General features: G+C 40.5%; 1 protein-coding gene and 1 long non-coding RNA gene across 2 annotated transcripts in view; both read right to left on the bottom strand.

The window, feature by feature from the left end:
- Positions 1–693: 693 nt before the first annotated feature.
- On the bottom strand, positions 694–8,465 carry LOC148225251 (uncharacterized). Its single transcript, XR_015804808.1, has 4 exons — positions 8,373–8,465; positions 4,535–5,005; positions 3,413–3,556; positions 694–2,210 (listed from the first exon to the last, which is right to left on the bottom strand). It is a non-coding gene; the product is annotated as an uncharacterized LOC148225251 (long non-coding RNA).
- A 6,177-nt stretch (positions 8,466–14,642) lies between these two features.
- TARP (TCR gamma alternate reading frame protein) overlaps positions 14,643–21,694 on the bottom strand; it is a 119,957-nt gene continuing 112,905 nt past the window's right edge. The window contains 3 exon segments of the mRNA XM_088167855.1: positions 14,643–15,743; positions 16,452–16,505; positions 17,966–18,256. Coding sequence (XP_088023981.1) covers positions 15,610–15,743; positions 16,452–16,505; positions 17,966–18,256 — 479 coding nt within the window. The 3' untranslated portion in view covers positions 14,643–15,609.

The following is a 21,694-nucleotide window of genomic DNA, read 5'->3' as shown; positions in this document are numbered from 1 at the left end:
CTATTAAGAACTTAGACTCTTCAAGCTGGCACATCACAAGTAGGAAGGACATCAGTAGCACCTGCAATGGCACTGCCCCTGTGAACTTTTCTTGAGGTCAGCAGGAGCCTTGGTCTGAGAGGAATCATTCTTTTGGACTTGTAGCAGATGTTTTCCACTTGGAAATTGCTACTCTTCTGGGAGTATTTCTCAAAGCAAGGCAGTTTTCAGAACCTTTGCAATCCCTTTGCTCCTCTGCTTGACCAGAGCTGTTTTCAAAGAACAGCCATCTGGACAATGCAAAACTAAACCTTTCTCTCTGGATGTCTCTTGGACTTGGAAAATAAAATTCCTTTCCTGATGAGATTCCTTGTAAGTAGCAGATCTACTTAGGCCTGTTTATTAAATAGGAGACAATTACACTTTGGTGATCACATAGATCATTGTCTGTGCTGTTAACTCTTTGCTTTTTGTTGTGTAGGTATTCAGTAGAAACTCTCAACTCTTGATTAGTTCCTAATGGTAGGTGAGATAAACAGATACTTTGTATGTTTTCAGTATGTACAAAACGCTGCTAAAACCTTATTTGCCATGTGGTAGGACACCTTTCTTTTCATTCCCCTTTTCTAAACCACCCCATTGAAGCTGGACATTTGATGGCACAGGGAAAACTGCAGCTTCAATATTAAACCATGACAGTCAGATAAGGGGTAGGGTAAAGCATCTGTATATTCTTTCTTAAAATCAAGATTTCTAGTAGATTTTTTTTAAAGAAAAGTTATTAACAGTTCTGTTAGCATGGGCATAGTAATTGAAGAGTTCCCAAGTTCTTGCTACCAGAAAATTGAAGCAAATTCAACAAAATATCCAGAACAAGATTCCCAATGGGAGTTACCAGGAAAAGCAGTAGCAAGGGAGGAAGAAAAGGACATTATTAGTTTGTTTTGATACAGTATAGGCATGAAGAAAACTGTAAGTAATAATGAGTGACAATTGGATAGCAATACAGAAAGCTTTTTAAATTTACCAGAGCACAATTTATTTAATCAGAACCAGAGAACCAGTGTGTCTGTAACAAGCAAGTGAATAGAACATGACAGAAGCAGTATTGCTGGAGACCACACGTTGCTTGTTGGCCAAATAAAAAACAGCCATTAGGTGTAATTATGGAAAGCTTAAAGAAAAAGTCATTATATTTGGTCAGTTCAACTGGGATTTGGTTGAGGAAAAAAGGGTTATGTTTAATTATATTAGGTAATTTTATTGATGGTTGCAAAGAGATAGGGACAATTTTTAGTGGCTCTTGCATGTAGGGTTATACCAAATTACTGCTCACAAAGAGGCATGAGGTTAATAACATTGCATAATACCATTTTTTGTTTTATTGAGGGCATGTTTTGTAACACCCAGCATGGTTTGTCCTTCCCTCAAGTTTATGGAGTTTTGTTTGGTCTGTGGAGGGCTGCTAGGGTTAGGTGAAAGATTTGGTGAGTGTGTTGTTAGGGGACAGACAGCAGCACCAAAAAGGTGTGTGCCTGAGTGGCAATTCAGTAGCTACTCCAGTTTGAAACAGCAGGAGCTGTTGTTTCATTTTTCAGGCTGCTTAACCCCCATCCAATTCCAGTAAAGGCAGTGTGTAAAGGACACAAAATATTATCATAGAGGAAGGGGATCAAAAGCTTGGAAAAGGATAAAAAATACTGTGGTTACAAAAAATCTTTTTTTTTGACAGCAAATAAACACCCCATCACCACCACCAAATTGATAGGCCCAGTGATGCTGTTTTGCTGCGATGAGGTGCTGGCACTTTGGGGAGAGAAACCAGAAAATTTGGAGAAGGCTCCTGTCCAGCCTTCTCCATTTGTAGTGCCTGGCCATGTTAATGGCCGTGCTCAGAGCTGCACCCAAACATATCAGTTCTCCATTCTGAAAGAGAGCAGGAAGCAAACACTTGTGCCACCTCCTCCAGGTAACCAGGAGATCAACCTCCTCATACTTGCAAGGGTGAGGGGAATCATGTGTGCCTGCTGCTGTTTTCCAATACCCACTCTGCTACCCATGCTGTGAGGCCAGGTACCCATCTTAAGAAACCTGCTGCTGGAAGAAAAGCTGATCTTAGGTGTCCTCATCCATCTTGAAGGAGGTGTACCTGCCATGGCACTGGCAGTGAATCCACTCTGTAGATGGTCACAGCACTTCCTGCTGCAGTCCAGGCACCAGCTACAATCTTCCTTCAGAAAACAAATAACAAGTGCATGAAAGTAAATTAAAAACACAAACCTGGAACTATGATAAAATGTAAAATGTTATCACTGTATCACAGGCCTGAGGAAGACCCAACCATTATCTGCAAGGAATAAACCTCCCCCCACATGGGGAAAATTTTTCTTTTGCCTTTCCCAGACTTCCCCAAGGGTCTGCAAAGCAAATCTACTGGTGTGTGGATTCAGAACTCCTGCCTCTGCTACCCCCAGGGGTAGAGGTTTCTGTCAGGATACCCCCAGCCCATGCAAGGGTGGGTGGTGAAAGCTGTCAGCAAGACCAGGAGCCTGCTCCCCTTCCACAACATTCATGCCATCCCCCACCAAAGAAAAAACCTCGCAACTGGCTGAAAAATTAATCCTGCCCCACCACAGCAAAGCACAGAACCTCCAGTCCCCAACCCAGCTGGATTATGTAATGCCTGGGGCCAGGAGCATTCCCCCTCTCACTAGGTGTAGACTCAACCTTGATTTCAAGTGGGTGTATGTAACCTTGACTAGCGCTGTGCCCGAGACAGAGACACAGCACTCCATGTTCCATGTGACAAAAAGAACTTTACTGTTCTGACTTCACCTTAAACAGCTTTCTTAATGTTCCTGGGCAAGCACTTGTGATTGGTTGAAAGTTCAGGTTGCTCAGCTCTCTGACCAATAGCTCCTGTAGCTTAGGCTGGGACTCATTGGATCAAATCCTTGTCTATCTCCAATTCTGTCCTATCTCTGTTCCCTGGAGGCCCGTCTATCAGGCCAGGCTGTTCTCCCATTTATGGCCAAATTCACTGCCCAGTACAAGCCAGCTTGCACTGTGACAGGTGAAGACTGTTCTCAAGGAAGCTGCTGCAACCAGAGTCCATCAGCTTTGCCCCGCTGGTGGCCAGGCCAAGGTTGGTTGTGCCACAGGATGCCACAGTTGTACTCCATGTTGCAGGGAGACCATGATGTCAAGGGTCTGCAGTGGGGATGCTTCCCCTTTTCTGGTCCACAGAAGCTTCACCAGACTGGCATGGCTTCTCAAATACCATGGAGAGTGCTTAGCGATTTCTGCAACTTCCCCCAGGACTAGCAGAAGCATCTCATCAGCTATGATCCCTACTCTGTGCTACAGTTTCAGGGAAATAGTCTGATTTTCTTGGCTTCTTAATGTCATGAGATGGTGTAGAGCTGTTACTTACTGGATCCTGCTGTGCAAAGGGATGGATCTTTGCCATCTCCTGGAGCAGATGAATGTCCTGCAGCCAAGAATGTTTGAAAAGGTCTTCCAATGATGGTCTATCCAAGGGACAAATGGAGAAACTATTTCACAAGGTGCTGGCACTCTGGGGAAAGAAACCAAAAAGCTGCTGGTCAATGGTCCTCTCTTTTCAAGGGTCTACAGTGCCCAGGCTGTACCCAAACCTTCCAATCAATTCTCTGTTTTGGAGAGCAGGATGGTAGGACATGTGCCAGCTCCTCCAGCCAACCATGGGAAATCAATCTCCTCCATAATTTCAATAAAAGAATGCTCGTATGCCAGCTATAATCTCCTAACACTTAATTCTTCCTGTGATGCAAAGCCAAGTATCAGCTCAGGACACCCATGGCAGGAAGAAGATAATGGCCCAGAATAATATCCTCATCTCTGCTGAAGGGATGGAACCTGCAGACCATGTCAGAGCAGAATGCTCAGGGCCCAGATCATCACTGGATGCCCATGGTAGTGGAAGATTATCCTCCCTTCAGGTGGGCTGTTCACCTGCTTTCCTATGGAGTACAGATGGAGTTCATCAGGTGCACACTGCCCTCGCCTGGCATCCCTGAGGATGTGGGGGCTGCACTGGTGGCACACTGTCACCTGCTGCCTTCTTGCCAGTGCCTGACTCTTATTAACCAACTTTAGGTTGTAAAAGAAAGCCCCTGATGCTGAAAGAAGGCAGAGTAAGCTCCAAGAAGGCCCAACCTTATGCAAAGAAAACACCCATGCAGGAGTAAGGAAAACACTGCCTTTTATCTGCCCCCTACCCTGCACTGGTCAAGAAAAATATCATAGGCCAAGCCAGAAGAGGGGGGTAGAGCATCACCATCCCTTCCATGCCTGCAAATGAAAGTCACCAGCACAAAGGTTTTGCAAACATACCTCTGCTACCTTCCACAGGTTGTTTTTGTTGGGCTGGTTTCCCCTACACCAGTCTCAGCTGGCACCCATTCCACAAAATCCCTCCCCACCCACTCTCCATGAAAAAAGCAATTTGAAGAATTATTCCCACCTCAGCAAAGGCTGCCCTTTGGTGTCCAATTAGGCCCTAGTGTGGACTCACCTGAAAACTAGGCTTACAGTATGTCCTTTAGATTTGTGCTGCAACTGAAGTTGGTCAGCTTCATCTCACAGGTTGAAGATGATGCTCTCAGCCTTGATGTTGCAGTGCAGGCCCCTGTGGCTGGTGTGGGGAGAGCCATTAGGGTTACAGGCCTGTACTTTCCAGGATCTTCCTTCCAGCCCTTGTTGTAGGTAGGTGCCATATTTGGCAACTTCCCATCACCTGGGACCTCCTCAGTTATTCAGGACTTCTACAAGTGATTGATGTTGGCTTGGTGAGCTCTTCCACTCAGTACTCCCTCAGTACCCTTGAGTGGATCTCATCCGGCTCCATAGACTCATGAAAGTCTAAGTGGCATAGCAGTGGCTGACCATTCCCTCCTGAATTATGGGGGATTCATTCTGCTCCTGCTCTGCTTCTGTTCCTGTCTTCCACCTTGAGGGGCAGGGTACCTGGTCTTGCTGTTAAAGACTGAGAGAAAGAAGGTATTAAGTATCTCATCCTTTTTAACTGTGTTTCCTCCCACATCCAATAAGGGAGGGAGGGTCTCCTTAAGCCATATACCTTACTGGTGTATTTGTAAAAACACTTTTTGTAGTCTTTTATGATGGAAGCCAGATTAGGTTCTACTTGGACTTCAACCCTTCTAATTTTCTCCCTGCATCCTTGTACTCTTCATGAGTTGTTGAGCCAGCTTCCTGAGTTCAGCCAATGCTCTTTTTTCAACCAGCTGGTATTTTTTTTTTCTTGGTTCGTCTTTCAGTACTTGGGGGATAGCCTGGTCATGTCCCTTTAAGATTTCCTTCTGAGAGAATGTCCAGCCTTCCTGAACCCCTTTGCTTCCTCAGGAGCATCCAATGGACTAGGTCAACCAGTGTCCCAAACTGGCTGAAGTCTGCCCTCCAAAAGACCAAGGTAGCATTTCTGCTGATCCCTTTCCTAACTTCTCCAAGTAACAAAAAAACCAAAAAACTCTGTACAATTTCATGATCACCATGCACAAGGTCATCTCCAACTGTTACATCACCCACCAGTCCTTCTCTAGTTGGGTCAGTTACCATCTTCTGGTAGAAATAATGTTTGTTATTTTTCATTTTAGAAATGTCCCATGTAATGATGATTGACTGATAGAGATGGACTTTCCTATCATGTTTGAAGTAGCACTTTTGAGGGATTGCTTTTAAGGGATTTGGAATGTCGAGGACCACTTGATTCTGATTTTTGTGTCTCTCAGGTCTACTTTATGCCAGGATTGGTGTTTCTGTTGAAGCTGGTAGTAAATGCATTAGGAAGTATAGTGGAGAGCTGATGGTGAATCTTACATAGCTTCAGAAGCTGCTTTAAGTGTACTCTGCCAGGTTCTGTAGTCCAGTCTGGGCACAGTGCAGTCAGTGCACTCTTTTCCTCCTCTATGATATCTGTGTAAGTACCTGTGTGTAAGGCTCTAATAAAAGGACTTTACAGTGGTTCATGTAGTCTGGGTTAGATGCATGGCACAAACACCGACCTGATATTCTCAAGAGGTCAAAGCAAAAGTTTACTGGCAAATTTTGGCAAAAGACTTAGTATAACATCCAATCAACATAAAACACTGCTCAAAGAAGACTGAAGACTGAGAGATGCTCTGCTTTGAGGCATGGGCTAGGGGGCGTTTTAAGGGTAGAGCCTTGGCAGCAGAGAGCTTCCCTGCTTTGTTCTAAAGAGCTCAATGCATTTGTCCCTGATGAAACATAACTTCAAAGCACCAAGGCAGTACTCTCTATTTGTGATTTGACATTTAATACTGCAGTAGGTGATGTGTTAGAGGAATATCTATTAAACTGTTTTAAGGATGTGTAGCACTGGCTAATTTTTGTTTATTATTTTGTTTGCTTTTTGAAGTGGCTTCTTCCATTGTGAGGATATGAAAAGTGCATTCCAGGGTTATGGTGGCAGAGGAGAGATTCACAGCCTCACCTATCCCGTGTGAAGAGGCAGGAGAGTCCTTCCTTTCTGTAGTTTGTAATCAGAAATCACTCTTATGCTAGGTTTGTCCATGTTACTCTGCAGTTCTGATGAAGGCAGTGCCTGCTGAATGCTTTCTTGTGTTTCTTCATAATACAATGTTAGAACTATTGACCTAAAACTTACAGACTTGCCCTGAGAATCAGTAATTCCAGTGGGGAGTGTAAACCTGATGTTGTACCCTTCTGTAGAGTCAGAAGGATGTAAACAGGGTGACCTCTTTCCTCCTTTTGTAGCTTTAATATCCCTGCAGCCTGCAGTGACTGTTTCCTTTAACTAGAAAGCAAGCTTTGTGTGAAACCTACTTGGAGCATAGGAAGCCCTCTCGACTCTCACATGAGTGTGCTGCTGCTTCTCTTTTCTGTGTTAGTATGCCTAGGACTGTCAAGAAAGCAAGGCTGGGCTCTCTCTGAAAACTCCCATAGGACCTCTAGCAAATGCTAAGTATCATATCAATCATATCATATCATATCAATCCTTTCTTTGCCTTAGGTGATGGAGCTCCAGACAAAATCTCAATGAATCACAGCCCATTCTTACATATTTTTTGGTGTGCCTCTCTAACACTGGGCAGATGCAGCCCTACCCTTTAGAGGGTTTGCTTCCAGTGTGCCAAAGATAACTTGTATATCAGTAGATGATGGTTGGTAAATTCAAACTCCAGGTGGAGTGGATGTTGTTTCTGTTCATTGTGTAGTGTTAGAAAGGGGCAGTTAGTGAGTAAAATACACATCTAGCAAAGAGCACTGTACCCATAGAAAATAATGATTCGAAAAATACAGTTGCAGGTTTTTTGCAATGCTAAGATGTCACTGGTGGTTTGCAGAAGACATTTTATTTGAGGGGCTAGTGATCTTGAACAGACCACGTCTGCTCAATTGCACCTTGTATTCAAAGCCTGAGAAGCACACTCATTCTTCATACAATTTCCAATATCTTAGGGAAAGGCAAACTCCACGTGGATCAATAGGTGGAATGTAATGATCCTGACCAGAGACCCCTGCACACTGCACAGTTAGTGGTCTGTATAACAATTAACCTCAGCAGGTGCATATACGAAATGGCCTCAGGCTCTGTGTGCTGCACAGGTTCCATGACTGCAGGATCAACTCAGCCAGCTCACTGTAAGTCAGTAACTTGCAGGCAAGCTCCCACTTGGCAGCAGTGGTTATGCCACTTCCATGGCTGTGGTTTCATCTATAAACACAGCAAGAAATTCTTCTGTGAACATCCTTTATGAATAGAGCTATTGCCGTCTAAGAAAAGTATATGATGACTCAAATGACCAAATGAAAAAGAAGAATCTCACCTATTGACAAGGTCTGTCCAGCGTGATGCATGTGGATCAGAGGCCTGTTCAAAGCTACAGCACTCAGCATTCCTGCCATCTCAAACTACGTAAGATTGTGTATAATATACTCTCCTTATAGTGTTAGTTTCAGTAAATATAAAATAGCTTTTAAGGGTAGTTTAGAGTGCCTGAGTACCTCTCTCTCTGAATTTTTATATGCTAGCTCCTCATGCAAAACAGAATGTTTACTCCCTTGAGAAGTAAGCTATAGCTAGAGTCTTTTTCAATTTGAAATTAGGAGTCTACAGTTAGAATTCTATATATCTAACTTGCGATCGTACTTGTAGTCTATTTTAGGTACCCTCTACAATGTATTAAAATAGAACAGGTTCACACTGTTTTCATATCTACAATGTCTGCCAAGGAAGGCAGAAACCCTTCTGGAAATAGAAATAATACTTCTCCCTCCAAATTATTATAACTTTTAAATTATGAGGATTCCAGACAAAAAAAAAGGTAGGAAAAGGAATAACAATTCTTTACCAGACAGCGGATGGAACAGAAGAAAACAACAGCAGCCCAACGTCAGGAATTTCCAACGCGCCGAGCGCTTTTCCCCTCTGCTGTAGTTACGAGCGCGGCCGGCAGGGGGCGCGGGGACGCAGGGAGCGTCCGTCCGTCCGTCCGCCCGGAGGGTACGGCGGGATCGCGCTGGAGGCGGGAATGCCAGCGCTGGGAATTCTGTGGCCGCAGGGGGACATAGTGCTCCTGCCAGCAGCGGGGGAGCAGGTAGAGCTCGACCGTAGTGCTGAGCTGCTGCGTAGGAAAAGAGCCGGGGAGACGCCACGGGACAGCTCCTGGCCTCAAAGTGGAAGAGAGAAAAAGTCACCTGCGAAAAAAACCTGCCAAACTCCCATTCCCCGCGCCGAAAGGATTTCGTTAGTTTGCCAGGGCTATCAGCCACCTCCCTTTAGTTCAGTCACCGTCCATCCGTCCCCGAGGAGCCCTCCTTCCTCTTTTTCACGATGACAGTGGGAAAAATTCTCTAAAAAACCTAAACTCATAATAGGCAATAATGTAATAGGAAGTCCATTATATCTGTTGTTTGTGTGGCAGTAGTCCTCTAACACCCATGAACGTTTTTGTTGAAACAGGGAAGACTCTTAGTCAAAAGTGATTGCAGAGTGACAAATATGAGAACGAAAGGTTTTGTGAGATGAAGCCCCAGCCTCTCCTCAGCGTGAGCCCCTTACAGTCCCCGGCTACATCTATACCCAATGTATTTCAGCTGTGGCAGGGTTTATTTCCTCCTTGCCTCTCAGCCGAGGGCACTCTCTGGGTAGATGAGAAGTGTGGCGAGGGCTCATCAGAAGGGCAAACGCAGCCAGATATCATTGCTGAAATAAAGAGCATCAGGAACAGGAAAGACCAAAGATCCATTCTCCAGAGAGGCTGCTCCATGATGCGGGAGTTACACTGGACAGAAGTCCTGTATCAGCCTGAAAGCAGGGGAATGGGATTGGAAGCTCTCTTGTAGGTTAGCTCCTTGTTCTGATCACTGGCTTTGCCACACGTCACTCTCAGACAACCAATTTTCCTGCTGGAGTACCTAGGACAGGCACTTGAACTCTATTCCAGGGCTGTGCACCTAAATCCTGAGCACCTAAGCCAGGTACCTGGGGTCTGTGCTTCCCCTAGCCACCCTCCCAGTATCAAATATTGTACCAGAGAGCCATCTACAGAGCAGAGGTAGGGGATCGGCTGTGCTCTGACACTCTTGTGGTGAAAACTTCAGCCAAGTTGCTTTTACACATGTTCCAAGGCTGTGCTTTGTCTCGACATTTGCAGACTGTTAAATTCTTTATTACTTTGTCTTGAATAATCCACAGATAAACCCAGAGTAATCCCTCCTGTATTCACTGGGGCGTGGTGTAGCAGGCAATATTTTCCCCAGAGATTCAAGGCAGGAATGGTTATGGAATTTGCTGTGAGTTAATTCAAAGTAAAGCCCATATTGCAGGAAGCAGCAGCAGGCCTTAACAGTTCTCTGATGAACACAGGGCTTGAAGATCTTCCAGTGAAGAACTGTAGAGGTGAGACCCCTACAATAGAAACGTGGCCCCTTTCAAACATGCAGCAGCTATTAGTCTCTTACTGCATGTCCTCTGTGGTCCTGTCCTTTGTTGGAGGGGATACATGATCAGCTTTCCCTTCTTTGTGTAGGAGAAGTCAGGAATGTGCCCTCAGCTTTGGAGGAACCACTGGACACTGCATGTATCCTCTGGCATCCTTTAGAGTTATAAAAGCTGATCTTTTTCACAGTTTAATTGCTGCATTACCAGCTTCTGAGTGGGTTTTTTGACAGCACTGTTTCATTCCTTAACAATTTTCACTTTGATAGTTCATCAAGGTTTCTTACTCCTCTTAATGGTGTTGGGTAGAAAAAAAAGCAAAACTATCAGTCTGAGTCCTGTGGAGAGCCAGGAGTCTGAGCTGCCTCTCTTGCTATGATATTGGAGATTCTAGTTATGTGACTCCTGAAACCTGACAGCCCTTTGCTTTCTGACCCAGGATTTCACTTGGGAGACTTTTGCTGAAGGAAGGATTTTTATTCCTGCCAAATCTTTTATTCAGAAAGCACATTTAGAATGAATGAGTTGTCTGGCTGTTGCTCTGTCTTTAAATTTGCCCAAAAGAGTGTGTTAGAACTTGGACAATGGCCTTTTTGGATTTTTTTTTCCCCAAGAAGTAGAGGCCTGCAGAAATAGAATTGTCAGCGCTGGGGCAGAAGTATTCCTAACCTTTCATGGCCTTTGTAAGCACAGGTGCACATTCTATGTCTTTTTCCTTGCATTGAGGGGTTTGCTTGCATTTATTTTGCAAGCTCACGTGAAGATGAGCAGGTATGCTCTGTACCTCAATATTCAAGATATTCGTTGTATATTCAAATATATTCAAGAGTATAATCAAGATAGATGTTAAAAGCTTTCTCAAGAGGAGTTAGAACTTGATAAAACAGCAAGAAACCTTGCAGTGTCCTGGTCTAAGGATCTTAAAGCTCTGCCTTAGGGTGAGGAGACATCAGGAAATGAGGAGTATAATGTTGTGCAGTACCACTGCACTGCAAATTAAGGTCTGTTTTTGACACAGAAAATGGAAGGGGAAAAACTTGGGTTACCACAGTACAGATCATGAATTAAATAATCTACTTACTGGTCAGGATGTTGAGGCTCCAGGTACAGTCAATCTTTCCTGCGTGGAGATTCTTGAAATCTTATGCAGTGGCATGATGCCTGGGAATACTGTAGACTAAATCACACTAATGGCTCAAAAAAGAAAAATATGTGTTGTAGTTAAACATAATCAGTGATCTAATGGTTTTGATTGCTGGTTTTAAAAGGCCTCCTGGTGGAAGCAGTGCTTTCACTGAAAAAGCAAATTGAAACTGCAGAACATAAGCCGTTCACATTTTAAAGATGAAGCCCAGCCTTTTGCTGTGGGTGTACCAGTCAAACTTGAAGATTCAGAATGTTCTCCTTTTGTTCCTTCCTATATGTGTGACTGTACTTAAAGGTAGGAATGTTTCCAATTCTCCCTCCTTCTACTCCTTCTTTTCTTCCCTGCCCACACACATGAGTTCAACAACTTGTTTTCCATCAGACTTTAACCAGATTAATGTTGTATGTGAATTCAGGTATCATGCCTCATGTTCCACGTGATGACAAGGGCCCTGTGATCACCATTCTGCTGACCTTGAGAAGCTGCTGCCTGGGACTCAATAACAGCTTGAGCACTTTCTTTCTGCTAGTCTGCTGCAGCTGTCAAGTAAAAAGTGTTAATTCATGCACCCTTTATGGGTATGAGAAACGAAATTACATTGAAGTATATGAAAGGTTAGAGACTTGGAGACTTCATATTAAATGTGAAGGGACGAGATATGTAATCTTGGTTTGGTCCAGAAAAAGTTTATTCCTGATGCTATTTTACAATTTGAGCCTCAAAATGATTGCCAGTTGTACTATTCTAGAAGAGGAAAAGAAAAGTTTCCCTGAAGTTACTAATTTATCAAGCCATCTTCCTTCAAGGCAGGAGCTGTCTTTGGGCACATAGTCCTGTGACCATCTAAGCTTTTTCAGGGGAGGTCTCTGAGCTCTTTGTCACAGCAGAGACCTGTAGCTTTTTGTAGTGCATTTTGGTTCTGTGTAGACATAATTTTCTCATTTTGGGAAATGCTTTATTTATTTTCAGGATTATCTTGCCCCATGCATTCACTTTCCCACAAATGACAAAGCTGTAACCGGCATAAGAATGAAATTTTGTTTAGAAGCTGAAGCTTCTGATTTGAAATCTGGTGCTCATTTGGAGCAGTGGGTCACCTTTCCTTTGAGCCCTCCCATTTTCACATATTTGAGCCCCCACCCCCTCAATATTTGTTGGTGTGAATCCTATTTTTATTCATTTACACTTCTGTAAAAAAAATTTTTTGGGAGAAGTTGTTGGGATTTGCTAGTGAAGATGCTAAGAGAGTTTATTAATTAGAAAACAAACAGAATGATTCCCTTATGCTGTAGTATCTCACAAGGAGGCATCTTCTTGACATAGGTGTATTAGATTGCCTCCCTGGTGGTATGAAAATACTTGTCCAAAATGTATTCAATAGTTTCTGAGGTTAATCTCAGGAACTAGGAAATTAATGGAAACTCTTTTCTCATGTACTTTTTGAAGAAACTGGTAGTGCAAAGCACTAAAAGTTGTCTATTGTGGAACTATATTTAATGACAGTTTGGACTCATTAGGTAAAACTTGACAAGTATTGTTAATTGTAATTTTATTTATTTCCCTATAACTATTTATAGGTGCAAGATACAATTGCTTAAACTGCTCCTCTGAGGTTTTTTTGTTTTCTCATCACTTTCTAAGTGTATGCTGGTTCTCTAGCAGTTTCAAAATCTCAAACAGAATAATGTACAATTTTAAGTGCTCTTAAAATTTCTTAGTGTTGGTACCTAGTATCAACAGATATTAGCTGTTGGCAGACTGCAATCATCCTTATGTAGATCATTCTCATTGACAGCTACATGTGAGAAGAGTGCATGAGAGGGTTTCTGTATCACCTGTTCTAGGTTGATGGTTGAGAAGTCATTATTCTCAAGCATGTGTAAGCAAGTGTACTGTATAGGGCACAAAATTATTCTAGGATGCTAAAGAATATGCAAATGCCTTTACACAAATGACTTAATTTGTGCTGATGACTTCTTTGTACTTTCATGGCAGAAATTGATCGTGTTGTGTCTTCTTTTCATTAGAAGCACCAGAAAGCCTGTAAACATTTTTGTAGTATTTGCATTAATTCTGCAACTCTGTAACAGTAGAGCAGCTGTAGTGGTGCTCAAACTGATAGAAGCTTGAAATCACTGAAAATCAGTTGTGTAAGATATGTGCTTGAGAAGTCATGTCTTCCAAGTGTTAGCAAAGTCCCAACAGCAGAAATTTGCACTTACTCGATAACATTTAACTCTGTCCTGCCCTTAGGACTGCGAGTCCTGCAGACATCCTGCAGCACCCGATTACTGGGGCAGCAATAGTCCCTGTGTGTCACAAACATGCAGCTAGACCAAAGTGTAGCCAGCACCGAGTTTCACCCTCATGGCATATGGTTTTTGTAACTTTGCATTTGTATTAAAAGGAAATGGTTTTCGAAGGCTGCTGTGGTAAAGGGCTGTGGTCTAACTGTCCTCAGCTAATCATCACCCATTCTCATCACAGCCCACCTCCTCGGAACCAGTTGTGACTGGTTCAGTTTATAGGGTTTTTCCACCACATAACCAAACCTTCCTGTAAACAAACGCCCCAGCACCCAGAAGCCTTAAAAATCCACTTTTCCTCCTATTAGAGCTAAATAAATAAGAATTAAATCTTAGTAGGAACAGTATATATTTGTACAAACAAACTTCATGTGAGCTGTTGGAAGATGTAAAACCTGCAACCAAGCATTCAAAAAACCCCTGAAACGGAGAGGTGATGGTTTAGGGTTGCATGTAGCAAAGGGTTTGTTGTGTTTTCTCTGTTTTTCTGAACTGCATGGACAACATCTTTCAGTTTTGTGTAGGAGACACAAAGAATGGATTCAGGGATCATACAGTGAGAGATCTTGGTTCCTTAATGCAGCCAAACGTTTGTCTAGCAGAGATAGAGGATATCCATGTAATATCCAGGTAAAATCCATTATGCTACTGAAATCTACAGTTACTGCATCCCAAAAATACCTTTGTAGCTGTTTTGTTTCACATTGGTTGGAACCAAACCTTAACAAACAATAGCATGGGATCCCAGGTATTTCTCAGAGTTTGTCTGAAGACTAGAAATCACATCTTTCTTCACACTGAAGAACAACATGACATTGAAGGCAGTAATTGTTTGCTTTGGCTGCAATAAGCAGGTTCTAACACAGCTTGTAAAGCATGCCATTAGTAAAATAGCCGTGGTTGTTAGAACTCAGCCTGGCAGGTTTTCCTTCCCTTATGACAGCATGAGCCCTAGGAGTCAGTCCTGTTGTAACAAATTTCCCCTTGGCTTGGCTTAACTCTTTCACGAAGCTTAGCTTTTTGTTTCATAACAGAAAAGATGTAACAAACGAGGATTTAGTGTTCTTTGTAAAAGCGTTCCTATTAACACATTGAAAAGCAGAAAAGTGATATTTTAAGGATCTTTGATTTCCTGAGAAATTTATATGAACAGAGAAATTAATCAGGTTTTCTAGACATCTTTGCACAGGCTGTGGAAATTCTGGAGAACAAACACAGGCCTCATAGAGACAGCTGGAGGAAAGCTTTTATTGCCATCATCATTACAGACACAGTGAATGCAAATGCTGCAGGAGCATATCTCCAAAACCTAGGGCAGCATTTTGCCCAAAACCAAGCAAGTGATTTATCCCGATATGTCTACTTCCTATTTTTCCACGTGAATTTGAAAGGAATTGATTTGTGGAACTGGGAGATTAAGAGTTCAACGTCTCTGAGAATTTTTCTTCCTTTGTGAAAATACTTTATTAGAGCTTCACATTCACGGTTTTGCTCAATTTTAAAAGGTGTCTTTCAACAATTGTTTTATTTTTTTAAAATCACAATGTGCAAATTTTCAGACCATGTCACAGTGGCAGAAATTCACTGGCAGGTGGATTTCTTCACTTTCTGTCTGTGTGAACCTTAGACTTGCTTTTACTCTTATCTGGCTTTTTCATTCAAAATTCTTTTGTTCACTTTTTAAAGTTTTGTTTAATTGTATCTTAAAGCACACCACTTCAGAATAATTAATTCTTGATTTGTTGGATACATGAGAGTTGCAACAAATCACTGAAAGTAAAAATTAACTAAACCTGTTAATTTACTGCACAGGAGTGCTCCTAATTAAGCCTTAAATGCAGTGACAAAGCACATCTGTGCTTTGTATGTCAAAAGCCCTGTTATACCCCTGAGTTTCTGGATGCATAGCTACTTTTGACACGGCTACCTTCTTAGTTTTGCAATACGGATTTGGATTAAAATGCATTATTTCTATTGCCTATCTTTATTTAATATTCAGAAAAAATATTAGGAAAGCCAGACCTATATCAAAACACTAGCAGTAAAATGAGCCTTTATGCACTAATACTAGAAAATTATTTTGGAATCTTTTTTTTTTGCTATTACATCTAACGCCGAGAGCAGGGAAGTCTATATGGATAAAATACAGCAAAGTAAATTGAAGATCGGTTTGTAGCCCCTTCTTAAAACAGCATTTATGCTTTCTTTCCTCCATACTTGGCTGAAGCCCACATTTTGTAGATGAAGAAGAGTATGATAAGATAGTACATGGAGCTCTTCAGAAGAAAGATGATATATATTAAATATGCTGTCCTGTGCATTAACTGATCTGTAACAAATATAAGAAGACAGAAAAATCTTGTTTAATGTCAAGGTTGTATAGCATCCTAAAAAATGGATAGAAAGGGAACAATGCAGTCATTTTACTGCTGCAATTACATTGACACCAGTGCATAGCATAAACATGTACAAGACCTGTTCTGTACTTTAAATGGGTTTGCACTGCTGACGAGTTCCAGAGCTGGTGGGTTTCTTAGTACTAAACTGACTCTGTCACTGGGTTATTATTCCTTGTAAAGACAGGAGCATAACTGTAGTGCTTCCAGCACTTAGTAAGATGTTCGTTTAAATCATTTTGTGTTGTATTTCTTGAAGATAACTGCTCATGATTCTACCTAAATACGATTCAAGCAAAAAAAAAAATTCTTTGTCCAAAGTTCTGGGCAATTGCTAGACTGGTGCAACATCAGCTGATGTGTTTAACTACTCCAAGTGTTTAAAAAAGTGGTGCTTAATGCAGGCTAACAATCTAGTAGCCCAAACAGCGTCTGTAGCATCTTAATAAAGCTACCTGATACAGCCAGGAGAGCCCCTTATATGAAGTTAGAGTAGTGCTGAAAGGTTTTTGAGTTGCTGACCCCAGACTTGAAAGATTTCCTGTATACTACTAAGGAAGATAATTTTTGGGATGTTCAGATTATATGTAGCAACATCTAACTCTTGCATAACATTCTCACATTTTAACATATTAAATTACCTCTATTAAAAACTGTTCCACAGTCCTCTTCCTGAGGAGTAGTCTTCATCAAATCTATGGGAAAGAGAGTTAAAATGCCACAGTTAGGCTTTTCTTCAATTTTCACAAGTAGGAATTGAGAAATAGAGGAAAAAAACAGGCTATATAGGAAGAAGTCTGGGAAAATGGGTAGTTATTATTAAATAAAAAAGTGGAAACTTAAGATTAGTCTGCAAAGCAGATATTCACAAGCAGGATTGATTTGCAGAGAGAATTTGAAGAGGAGAAATGCTCAAATAAGTGGCTGGGTATTTGTTGTCATAAGATGTGAGAGATGTGGGAGATGTGTCTTTGCCCTTCCAGGAATGTGTCCATTAGTTTGTTCCTTGGCAAAGTCTCTTTTATTTGAACAGGAGTCAGTTTGACCACCTGGCCTTGCCAGTGAAGAAGCTGAAGTCCATTTGCCTTAGCAACCTACTGTTATCAGAAATGCAGAATGAATTATGCTGGAAGAGACTTCAGTTTATATGTTAATGTGTTAGTGGCTGTTCAACAGCAAAGAATAATACTGAGCAGTGTATGATCTTAACTTTCTCTACTGGGAACCTTGGTGCTGTTTTTTTCCCTAAAATACATCCTTTTTGTTCTTGAAGTAGCAAATTTGAGTTTGTTGTTGTTTACGTTCTTTGTATCTGTTGTTACAAACATTAAGATATTTATATGGCATCTCTAAATACTTCACCTAAATAAGCTTAAAGGATATTTTTGTCAGAATATATTTTGAAGGTTGAAATGTAATTGTTGTTTATGGCAATGCTCTCACTCATTGGAGTAAGGTTAATTTATGGTAAGTTAAGCAGAGGTAGTTATGGAGAGAAGATTAATTTAAACCAATTTAGACCACTTTTCTTATAGAAGATTTAAACAATTTGCATTGAGTGTAAGTTACTTTGTCTTTAATGTTGCATTGTCTTTCAGATTTGGCTTTGCTTAATCAACCTTCCCACAATTAAAAACAAAATCTTAGTTTTATACATGGCTATTAACTTCCTATTTCTAGATTGTGGGTAAGAAATATTTTTAAACTTGTTTTTCATCCTCAGCAACCTCATTTTCAACTCCTTAGATTTTTATAGCTGTGACTAATGTCAGGGGGTGTCAGAGGGACTTACACCCCTAAGCTATGAGAGGTAATACTGTTTCCAGAAACCTCTGTAAAATGGAAAGTAACAGACACGTTTCAGTGCAGATCTGTTGGAGCTGTGATAATTTACACCTGATGAGGTTAATTAATTTAAAATAACTATTATTTTTCTGTTATAATGGGATGCTTACTTGGGGACCATAACACAGGCTGAGTTACTTTTCCTGGGAAAACTTTTGGTAGTTCCTCCAGTTGTGTACTTTAGCTATTGTGCCTAGGAGCACAGATGTCTTCATCAGTAAAAGAAAGCATTATTACTCTAATTTTAATGTAAAGAAAAATGATATTTATAATAGTAGATCAAATTACATTTTTAACTTGTGGCATATACCTTGTGTTGGCAGTGAAGCCGTTTTGTCTTCATGCTCATATTTGCAGTAGTAGTTCTTGTCTTCATTCTCTGCTGGCACAGTTAACCAACTGGCAATTGAGTATTCTTCCTCTTCCGTGGACTGCCAAGTGTCACCTTTTACTACGTTGTCTGTTACCTCCTTTTCATCATCAGTCCACGTCACTTTAATAACATCTGGGTAGAATTTCTCAATAAGGCAAACATACGTTGTCTGATTTTCATCTTTTCTCTGCAGGATTTCAGAGTTTGCTGGTGGAGAACTTTCTTTTTCTGGATGGGTTATTGGAGGAAGAAAATTAACAAAACAGAGAGTTCGAAGATCAGTAGTGTACAGCAAATAAATACACAGCCAAAAATACAAATTCCAAAGAGCAACAAAATAAATGCCTTATTGACAAATATTAATCTGCTTGTAACAAATGTAAATGCTCTTCTGAGAAACATTAAGAAACTGAAATGCTGTTGAGTATATCAATAGCTGTTAATCTCACTTGAAAGTGAGTTAAAAATCGTCAGGTGCCTATATCCCACAACCTTCCAAGCAGTACTGCTGTCAGAAAGTGTATTTGCCTGTTCAAGTCTCTGACAATTATTAAATAGTAGTACTATTTCCTGAACAAGTTTCGTTTATTCAATAAGAGGAATTTAATATTGCTTTACAATATTTATGGAAAAACAATTACATTAAAGTTTTGTCACAGAATATTAAACATAGACCACCTACATTTAAAGTCTTAGCAGTCTTATGTCCCCAGTCTAAGTGCCCACTGCTGTATAATGAACATCTCCTATAGATATAAATTTTTAAAAATCCAATACTAATTCTGTGATATTTTTTAAGAGGCAAGGGAAGGGAAGACAACAATTATTGATCTGTTTTTAAGGCATTCCATGTATTTGCTAGGTGAAGAATTTTAGCAGGACAAGAAAATGGAATCACAAAATGCCCTAGACACCAAAGGTTGGCAGTACCATTCTACCATACTAGATCTGTTTAAATGATTGAATTAATACATCTGAAAATGAAAAACCAAAACTATACTAAAATAGAAGAGCATGGTATAGCTGGATAACATTTTGACATCTAAACAGCATATCTAGCCAGAGTTATCTGCATAGGTGTTGTGCTTTGGGAAACATGCTCAGTATGAATATACATTAATATATTTTAAATTTAAAGTGAGCTGTTTCCACAAGCTTATTTGACATAATCTCCATTTCATTTGCCTCTCTGAATTAAACCTGGATGCTCTCTGGATTAGGAGAAGACAAAATCATCCAGATTTGGTCCACACTGTTATACATTTTGATAATATTTAAGTGGATAGTAAATTTAAGGGTCTGATTTAGGTAAAAGTGAGCTTCTGCAGTGAGTGCATAGGCAGGGCTCACAATCATTTGTGTCTATGCTTAATTGCAAGTGAAAGCTGAATACAGTTTTCAAAACTGACTTTTTTACATAGGAAGTACTGCTTAAGACTATTTTTTTAAGGCAGCAGAGACAATTTAGGTATTCCCATATCCCACCTTTTCTCTTGAATTCCTATGTAAATCTCTGCCACTGAATTTGAGCAAGAGGATGCATGGGGTTTAATTGTGTTCTGACTGATTCGTGGAGTTTTATTGCATTGGGAGAAAATACATTACTATAAAATGCATTTTTGCCAAAAAGCTTCCACTTTTCTTTAGATGATCTGGCTGTTCCAGAGAAATGCATTCTCCCTGAAACAACTTACTGATTCTTTGAAGTATTTCAAACCTGGTGTTTAAGAGAAAGATGACCTGTCTACCTTTAAAAAAGTGTCTACCTTCCTTTTATTAAGAATTTCGTTCATTTTAGAGATGTCATTAAAGTGACAATGTGGACAGAGTTCTGTTGTACAGAAATAAAGTTGCTGACAACTTTATAGTTCTTTAACATTAATTTAGTAGTTAATTTTATCTTCTTTATGCATCAGTCCTCCCAAGGATGGATGATCAAAGTCATTTCTAAAATTATCTGTTTGTTCCAGAATCGTATATGTTCCCAAGACCATGAAGTAACTCTTGTCCCAGTGACACTGGGACACTCTGCAAATCTTCATGACCATTTTAGAGGTTTCTTTTAGATTTTCAAATTTTACTAAGTTGTTCTAATTAATTTCAGTACACATAATAGCTTAGCTTAGCTATTATAGCTAAACTATCTAATAGATCAGTTTAGCTTAGACTATCAAGTCTAAGTGGAGAGGAGAGAGAGATTCTTCCAACTGCGAGGTCATCCTGCTAATTTTTGGAGACTTCTGTAATGATGGAATAATTTCCACCATCAGAATTACCAATATCATTCCATTTACTGCAAAAACACCCTAGGCATGTAGCTTACATGAAACACCTAAATCATACCACGATACTGAGGAAACATGTTGCTTGAATAATTGCAGCTGTGTGCATGCATTGAAGTGTTTCATGTATGTATGTGGGTAAATGGATGACAGTGGAGAACTGAAAGAATTAAGTCTGCATCTATCTATCTGTCTATCTATCTATCTATCTATCTATCTATCTATCTATCTATCATCTATCTATCTATCTATCTATCAATTTTTATGTGAGAAAAATATCTTTGTGTGTATGTTTCTGAAAAAAAAGGATGAAAACTGTAGAATTGGCTGTAAGTTTTGATGTATTTTCAGGCTGATCTGCAAAGTCTTTGAAGTCAGCAAGACAGTTTACACTGGCTTTCCTGCCAAATTATCTGATTCTTTCTGAAGAATTTTAAAGTAATGAACTTGCACTCCTCGGTCACTTTTGATCCAGCTAAACATTGAAAAATGTTGTGGTTTACCTTAAACAGTTTTCTAAAGAAGGTTTTAAGAGGTATATAAGTCTTAACTTTTCACATAAAATGTAGGTATGAGCAGATATTTCTTAAGCTAACATTTGTCTTTGTCTCATATAACAATGGAGCGAGGCTATAAAACACTGTTCAAACGAAATCCTGGAGTTAGGTTCATAACTGATGAGCTATTAAAAAATTAAATTCAAAATATATGTTTATGTAGATCAGCTGTCAAGTTTTTTTAATGAAACTCCTCTACAGTTTCTTTATAAGTATCTATAAATAAGATTTATAAATAAGGTCACTTAAACACTTAAGGTGTTCTTAAACCGAAATTTTAATTCTCATTACTTGGGTGACCCCATGAAATGGAGTAATTTTGTACTTACACTCAAAGCTCCTCTGTTATACTTCAAGCCAGTGGGACCTGAGGGCGCTGAGCACACTCAGCTCCTAAACAACATTCTTGTCCTGCTTGTCAGAGACTTCAGGGATTATAACTGGTATAGTCCTGACCTATGGTGAGCCTTTCCAGACACCTTAAAGAGCTGTCAGCCTTCTTTCCAAAACTTTCCCATTACAAAACTTTTAAAAACATAAGACTGTGAAAAAACTTACCAGAGACAATGAGTTTTGTGCCAGAACCAAATATCAAAGCCCTCCCACTGGTACATTCCTTTACAGAAACTGACATCTGAAGGAGGTATGACATACAAAGGGACCTGGACAAGCTCAAGAAGTGAGTCCATGGGAGTTTCATGCAGTTTAACAAGACTAAGTGCCAGGTGCTGCACCTGGTTTGGGACAACCCCCAGTACCAACACAGGCTGGGGGAAGAGCAGATGGAGAGCAGCCTTGGGAGAAGGAGCTGGAGGTGCAGGTGGATG

Source organism: Sturnus vulgaris, chromosome 1, assembly GCF_052056855.1.
Source record: "Sturnus vulgaris isolate bStuVul1 chromosome 1, bStuVul1.hap1, whole genome shotgun sequence".
Lineage (NCBI taxonomy): Eukaryota > Metazoa > Chordata > Aves > Passeriformes > Sturnidae > Sturnus > Sturnus vulgaris.
This window is presented reverse-complemented; position numbering and strand designations above follow the sequence as displayed.